This window comes from Enhydra lutris, unplaced genomic scaffold (genome assembly GCF_002288905.1).
Source record: "Enhydra lutris kenyoni isolate GAN:26980312 unplaced genomic scaffold, ASM228890v2 scaffoldscaffold13, whole genome shotgun sequence".
Lineage (NCBI taxonomy): Eukaryota > Metazoa > Chordata > Mammalia > Carnivora > Mustelidae > Enhydra > Enhydra lutris.
Genome location: NW_019154097.1, coordinates 28,220,815 through 28,228,932, shown reverse-complemented (window position 1 = coordinate 28,228,932; position 8,118 = coordinate 28,220,815). Strand labels below are relative to the sequence as shown.

Sequence of the window (8,118 nt, the reverse complement as noted above, 5' to 3'; positions counted from 1 at the left end):
TTAGTTCCTTTATTTCTTCAGAAAGGGATTCTCTAGTATCTTCTATGCTTTCTTCAAGCCCAGCTAATATCTTTATAATCACCATTCTGGACTCTAGTTCTGACATCTTACAAATGTCCCTATTGACTAGGTCCCTGGCAGTCAGTACTGCCTCTCATTCTTTTTTCTTTTCTTTTCTTTTCTTTTCTTTTTTTTGAGGTGAGTTTTTCTACTTTGTCATTTTGTCCAGAGAAGAATAGATGAATGGAGAACAAAATGCTAAAAGGGTAACAACAACCCCAGAAAAATATGTATAAACAAATCAGAAGAGACCCGAAACAGAATGGGGGATGGTGAAGAAAAAAAAAAAGAATACAATCAGGCTGGTGAATAGAATAGAGCCACACAGTAGATTTTGGTTGTATTTTGGTCTGTTAGGAGAAACTGCCTCCCAAAATTTTAAAGAAAGAAAAACTTATATATACACACAAAAATAAGGGTAAATATGATGAAGGGATGGAATGTGACTGTAAAGATGAAAATTAAAAAAGGTTTTAAAAAAAGGAATTGATAAGGTAAGAAGTTGTTTTAGAGAAAAAAATGAAAAAAAAAAAAAAGAGAATGTGATCAGGCAGGAGACTAGAACAAAGCCACACACTATTATGTAGGGTATACTTTTGTCTTTTGGAAGAAACTGTATCCCAAAATTTTAAAGAAAAAAAATATATATATACAAAAATAAGGTTAAATACAATGAAGGGATAGAGTATGACTGTAAAAATGAAAACTGAAAAAGATTTTTAAAAAGAAATTGATAAGATGTTGGTTGAAAAAGGAAAGAAGAAAAATTCCAAAAAAAAGAAAAAGTAAAAAATAATGAAAATTAAAAATATTAACTTTGAAAGTCTAAAGAATCATGGGGAAAAAGCCATGAATTCTGTGTGCTGTATTCCCCTAGCGCTGGAATTTTGCAGTTCTCATTGATCAGTAAACTTGGTCTTGGGTAGATGTTCTTGTTGATCTTCTGGGAGAGGGGGGTCTCTTGGAGAGTTGTACCACCCTTGCCAGTGGCCAGGCTAAGTAATCTGCTTGGGTTTGCTCTCGGAAACTTTTGTTCTCTGAACACTTTCTGTACAGTTTTGGAGGATGAGAATGAAGATGGCGGCTTCCTGATCTCCAATACAGGGAAGTCAAGAGCTTGGGGCCCCATTCCTCAGTGCACCCTTGGAGAAAAGCAGTCAGTCACTCCTGTCTCCCTGGTGTCTGGCCGCACTCCAAGCTCACCTGGCCTGTGACTGAGCATCTATCTCTGGTGCATGGCCCCATTTGGAGTCTCCAAACCCAGCAGATTCCTGTGGTGTGCTCCTGTGCCACTCCTGGGGGAGGTAGGGGAGTCTCCCCAGATCTGCTGCTTGTTGGGTTCCTGCTGGAAGAGTAGTGACCCAGCTGTGCCATGGATCATGGTTTATGGCAATCCTGTGCTGAGAGCCCCCTCCTCAGCTCTGTCTTTGCAACTGGCTTCCCCACTGTGATACTTGGGAGCTCTGCCACACTCAGGCATCCCCGGTCTTTCTGTGACCCCAAGGGCCCTGAGACCATGCTGTCCCAGTGAGGGTTCCACCCCCTGCTCTCCCTGCTTAGCCACTGGAGCGAAGTCCCTCTGTGGAGCAGACTTCTACAAGTTCTGAGTTTGTGCTCTGCTGCTTCCTCACTGGTAACCAGCTGATGGAGGCTTCCTGCCCCCAACCCCCCGCAGTCTCACCTCAGATTCACTTCCCCACATCTCCTGCCTTCCAAAAAGTGGTCGCTTTTCTGTTCATAGAATTGCTGCTCTTCTCTTCTGTTGAGTTTGCAGGTAATAAGAATGGTTTGATAACTAGCTAAATTCCTGGGACAAAATTTAGGTCTCCTACTCCTCCACTGTCTTGCTCCCAGACCACCCCCTCCCCATTTCAGTCCTTTAAAATTTGTTGAGATTTGCTTTATGGTTCAGTATATGGTCAAGTTTTTAAAATATTTCTTGTATGCTTGAAAAGAATGTGTTCTTCACAAGTATTAGATGTGGTGTTTTATATGATGTACATTAGGTTAATATTGTTAATTGTATTTTCCAAATCTTTCAAATATCTACTGATTTCTTTTTGTCTACTTGTTCTGTCAATTACTGAGGGAAGTATATTAAAATCTTATGTGTGTTTTTGTCTAGTTCTCTTTGTTGTTCTATCACTTTAATATGCCTATTTACAGCAATTGTTGTACTAAAAAAATTTAGAATGGTTGTATCTTTCTGGTGAATGAAAGACCTCATGCTTATAACATGAACCTTTGTATCTGTAATAATGCTCTTTGTCTTAAAGTCTAGTTATTCAATAATGATATAGCTACATAATTTTTATAGTTTATGTTTTTTCAACTATTTTCCTTTTATTGTTATTATTATTGTTATTTTAATTTAAAGTAAACTCTACACCACACATGGGGCTTGAACTCAACACCCCAAGATCAAGAGTTGCATGCTCTACCAACTAAGCCAGCCAGGCACCCCTCAACTTTCTAATTTCAGTCTTTTTTTTTTAATTTATTTTCAGCATAACAGTATTCATTGTTTTTGCACCACACCCAGTGCTCCATGTAATCCGTGCCCTCTCCAATACCCACCACCTGGTTCCCCCAACCTCTCACCCCCCACCCCTTCACACCCCTCAGATTGTTTTTCAGAGTCCATAGTCTTTCATAGTTCACCTCCCCTTCCAATTTCCCTCAACTTCCTTCTCCTCTCTAACTCCCCTCGTCCTCCATGCTATTTGTTATGCTCCACAAATAAGTGAAGCCATATGATAATTGACTCTCTCTGCTTGACTTATTTCAATCTTTATGCATTTTTAAGTTTTCAAGTACATATTTCATTGAAGGATTATTGATGTATACAGAAAAGTGTACAACATTTTAAATGTATGGATTGATTAATTTTTCCAAAACACACATACTAACTGAGTCAGCACTTAGGTCATGAAAGAGAACCTGAAGATTAACCCAGAAACCTCTTTGTGTGTCCTTTCAATCACCAGTCCTCTCATTCCTCCAAGAACAACCCCACTTTTAACTACATTGATTAGTTTTGTCTGTTTTTGAAGTTTATGCATATGGAATCTGCCAGTACATAGTTTTTAATCTAAGATTCATTTTACCCAATAATATGAGAAGCATCCATATATTTACATTTAACAGTAGTTGATTTGGGGTGCCTGTGTGGCTCAGTTAAGTGACCAACTCTTGATTTTGACTCAGGTCATGATCTCAGGGTCAAGAGATTGAGCATCTCACGTCAGCCTCTGTGCTGGATGAGGAGCCTGTTTAAGATTCTTTCTCTTCTGGGGCGCCTGGGTGGCTCAGTGGGTTAAGCCTCTGCCTTCAGCTCAGGGTATGATCTCAGGGTCCTGGGATCGAGTCCTGCATCGGGCTCTCTGCTTGGCGGGGAGCCTGCTTCCTCCTCTCTTCCTCTCTGCCTGCCTCTCTGCCTACTTGTGATCTCTCTCTGTCAAACAAATAAATAAAAATCTTAAAAAAAAAAAGATTCTTTCTCTCCCTCTCTCTCTGCCCCTCCACCCCACCAAAACCAAAACAGTAGGTTGATTCATTTTCATCGCTATGTAGAATTGCACTGATGAATATCCTAGAATTTATTTGTTGATGTTACTGTTGATGGATCTTTGAGTTTTTTCCAGCTTCTGGTTATGACAGCACTGCTAAGGACATTTTTATACCTGCCTTTTGGATTCGTCTTGGATATATTGGTTGAATGAAGTTTCTGGCTCAAAGGATAAGGCATATGTCAACTTAAGTAGATACTATGAAGTAATTCTACTCTTCTACAAATTTACACTTTCACTAGCAATGTCTGGTACTACTGCTTCATATCATGCCATTACTTGTCATTTTGTCTGTCTTTTCAGTTGTAATTATTCTGGTATGTGTTTGTTGATATTGTGCTGTGACTTTAATGGGCGTTTCTCTGATGACTGATCATATTGAGAGCTTTTTTATGTTTATTGACCCTTCATCTATACATTTTTTTTGATGGCACATCTAGTCTAGCCTCTTGTCCATTTCATTATGAGCTGCCTTTTTGTGTATGTAGTTTTGGGGAGTTGGGAGGCAGCACAAGGTAGCAAAAGAAGGGTGAGCTTTGAGTTAGAAAGACCTGCTTGCAACATTCTGTGTTCAGCTAAGGTCTCTCATACTTGGAGTTGTCTGTGAAGTAGAAATCAAGCCTTGGTTGGCTGTGTAGACACCATTCAAAGAGTCATTGCACTGCTCTGATGGTCCCAGGTGAAATTAGGTGAGGCTCTGAATACATTCCATGTTGGATTCTGCATTTCCTTCCTTGCTTTTGTATTTGCTGTCCTTGGTGACTAGGAGCAAAATATTCACTGCTGACCTAGCTTGGCCACAGTATCTGAGATATCTGTTTGTTTCAAACTCTATCATTCTGTACAGGAAGGACTGAGAATTAATTAATCTACTAAAGAGAATTTCAAAATGTTCCTGCCTGCATAGTTTAACTCCTTTTGAATGACTCAACAGCTTTAACACATGTTAATAAGCAACTAATGAACTGTTGAACACTACATCAAAAACGAATGATGTACTATACAGTGGCTAACTGAACACGATTTAAAAGAAAAAGAAGAAGATGCAAATTACCAGTGGATCCCTTCCTTCTGATCCCTGTAGGGGAGGAGTCTTAGTTGGGCTGGAGAAAGAGAAGGCACCATGGAGAGGAAAAACCAGAGGGAAAGACCCTGAGGTGTAATGTACCAGGTTTATGTGAGAGAAGCAAGCAGAAAACACCTAGTATTTCTATATGTTAATAAGTGCATGAAACAAACAAGCACCAAAAGCAAAACAAGAAAGGGGGAGAAAACTCTTGCAGGAAGCGAGGGGGAATATGTTCAGAAAGAACCATTTGAACTATCTGATTTCCTTCTAAAGTAATTTTGTAAGAAATCATACATCGTGAGAAAATGAGAAGAAAGTTTGCCTGTTCCTATGAACTCTGCACAGAGATTTTTCTATTCTGTGACCAGCAGAAGAGCCACAACAAGGCAAAAGTGTTTGACATAATATACAGATTCAAAACTTCTTTACATAAAAAGATCGAGAACTTTTAAAAGGCGAAGAATTAACTGGGAATATCAACATCAAGGTAGACAGAGATAAAAATTTTTTTTAATGTTACAAAAAGATGCTCTGCTGATACTGTGTGATTCTCATGAGGGGCACGTCCTGCTCCCTGTGCCATGCTCCAGCCACAGTACAATCCTCCCCTGAGCAGTAGCTCCTCTCCCAGCAAAACACATCTAACTGTGCTCCCTTCTTCTCAGGCTGCCAGGGCTCTCATGGAGGAAGACCGGATCCTGTTCTGCTCTGCCCAGCTTTCCCCTCAATTTCTCTCCCACTTATACCATGTCTATTTTTTATGATACTTTACTGTCCTGCCAAAATAAGATTCCTGTCCTCAGAGATTTTCTCAGGAAAAGAGCAATCATATTGCACAATGTCCCCTCAATATTACTGTACAGAAAGAAAGATATACAGAAGTCAAAGGGAGACAATTCCTGTTACAGATTAAATAAAAAGAATGTATAATTGTGTGTACAGCATTTCCTCGTGAAAGCAGAAACCAGAGCATTTTGCAAAAGACAGAAGGTTATGATGTACAGTATGAACATTGATTGTCTTTATATTTGGAAAGATTTATTTATTCATTTGAGAGAGAGACAGAGAGTGCAGGGTGGGGGGAGGGCAAAGGGAGAGACTCTTCAAGTAGATTCCCTAGTGAGTAGGGGATCTAATCCTACAACCCAGAGATCATGACCTGAGCCAAAACCAAGAATCAGTCACTCAACTGACTGAGCCCCAACATTGATTGTCTTTAAATAGGGGGGAGGGTGGCTGATTTCTTCCTTTTTCCTACTTCTTTACATTTTATATTCTTATTATGATGTTTACTGCAAAAAATATTTTGCTTGGAGACAAACAAAATAAACTAGAGATGAAAACCCAAAGAATCAAGGACTTGTCCCATTAATTAATAACCACTCACTGGCAGAATCTTAGATCCAATCCCTGTTGTGTGATTTTGGGCCAGTCCTGAAATCTTTCTATGCCTAGATTCTTCTAGAAATATTCTTGTTCTTTTAGTTCTAGCAAATAGTGTGTCTTCGTGGTTTAGCTTTCTCTGTGGCTAAGTTAGTCCCTGTGAATGAATCACTGCAAAGCTCGGCTTAGAAATGGTCCCTGAATCTCAGAGCATTTGACCCTTCCAAGTTTTGTGAACATTTCTTATAGTTGAGTGGGGGTCTGTTAGTCATAGAACTACTAACTGGGCTTCCTCCTAGAACCTGAGTTTTGTCTGATGTCATTCTTTTGTTGATTCCCACTTTCTGGTTTGAATTGGCTTGCACACCTATACCTATTCATTAAGTCACAACCAAAATGGCCTTTACCTTTTCTTCAGGTTGATGAACTTTTTTACAAGCTTCTTCCAACTTTAGGCTTTTGACCTCAATTTTCTTAGAATATTTACTTTAGAAAATTTATGATCATAAATTCTTTCTCTGCTCCTTTGAGATGTCAATCTTGTAAAAAGCCTCTTGCTAGTTCATAGGGCAAGAATGTCCCAACTCAATAGATGGGAGCCATGTCTTTGAAATACAATGAACAAGGAAGGAAGCCCACATCTCCCATTCTTTGTGAGACTGTGGAAATCTTGTTGCTTGTTTCAAGTTACAAAACTACCACCTATCATAGAGAGGTGACAAGTTTATTTTAACTTTGTGTAAATACAGTTAGGGAACATGGATGGCCTGTGTTTTTTAAAAACTCACCAATCACCCCAGCACTTAAGAATCCTTTTACCAGGGCCACCTGAGTGAATCAGTTGGGTAAGTGTCTGACTCTTGGTTTCAGCTCAGGTCATGATCTCAATGTCCTGAGATCCAGCCCCAAGCTTTGGCTCTGTGCTCAGCAGAAGGCCTGCTTCAGATTCTCTCCTTCTGCCCTTCCGTCACTTGTTTGCACATGCTCTCTCTCTACCCCCCTCAATAAACAAACAAATAAATAAAAAAGAGTCCTATTACCATTTACCTCAGCAGACTTTAGCTCAGACTGAGCTCTGTTCACTCTTATTGCAAGAATCTTGAATAAAGCCTTCTCTGCCTGCTTAACTTTGGTGCCATTTTTTATTTGAAATCCCATTGGGATTTTTGTCCACTCCTTCTATCCAGGCTGCAGAGCTGTCCTTGGCTAGATGGTTCTATTCCAGTCCTGCCAGGTCAGGCAAACTTTATTTCTTAAACCTGCTTATGCTTCTAAGCATTAATCCTGCCATAACCTTGAGCTTTTCAAAATTGTAATAGAGAATTCCATTGAGGAAAGTATTTAAAAAGCCCGGTCTACTCTTGTCTCTTTATAAGATGCAACATCTTCTGCAGGCAAGGAGTCTCCACAGAGCCCCCTTCATGTCTCTGTTCCTCAGGCTGTAGATGAACGGGTTTAGCATGGGGGTGACCATTGTGTACACCACAGATGCCATCATTCCAGTGCCTGCTGAGTAGGAAGAAGAGGGCTGGAAATACACAAGAAAGACAGTTCCATAGAAAAGAGTGACTACTGTCAGGTGAGAGCCACAGGTTGAGAAGAGTTTGTGCTTCCCCCCAGCTGAGGAGACCCTGAGGATGGTGTGCATGATGTGCGCATAAGAGACCAGGACACAGGTGAGAGGGACCACACCTGCGAGGGCTGCTTCAGCAAACATCATGACCTGAAAGATCTGGGTGTCTGAGCAGGCAAGTTTGAGGACAGGGAGAAGGTCACAGAAAAAGTGTGGGATGGAATGGGAGGCACAGAAGGAGAACTGAGTCATGAGGAGTGTGAGTGAGAAGGCCAGGAGGTGGGCGCAGAGCCAGGATGAGGCGACCAGCAGCAGGCAGCGTTGGGGACACATGATGGTGGTATAGTGGAGAGGAAGGCAGATGGCCACATAGCGGTCATATGCCATCACGGCCAGCAGGAAATCATCCAGCAAGGCCAATGCCATGAAGAAGTACATCTGTACGAGGCAGCCAGTGTAAGTGA

At 40.7% G+C, this 8,118-nt stretch overlaps 1 protein-coding gene across 1 annotated transcript; it reads right to left on the bottom strand.

Annotated features, from left to right (window-relative positions):
* Positions 1–7,450: 7,450 nt before the first annotated feature.
* Positions 7,451–8,110, bottom strand: LOC111146388 (olfactory receptor 1361-like; the record flags this gene model as incomplete). The annotated part of the gene is made up of 1 exon (XM_022501921.1): positions 7,451–8,110. A coding segment is annotated over one exon (660 nt), but the record flags the coding sequence as incomplete, so codon positions are not given.
* Between the last annotated feature and the right edge of the window lie 8 nt (positions 8,111–8,118).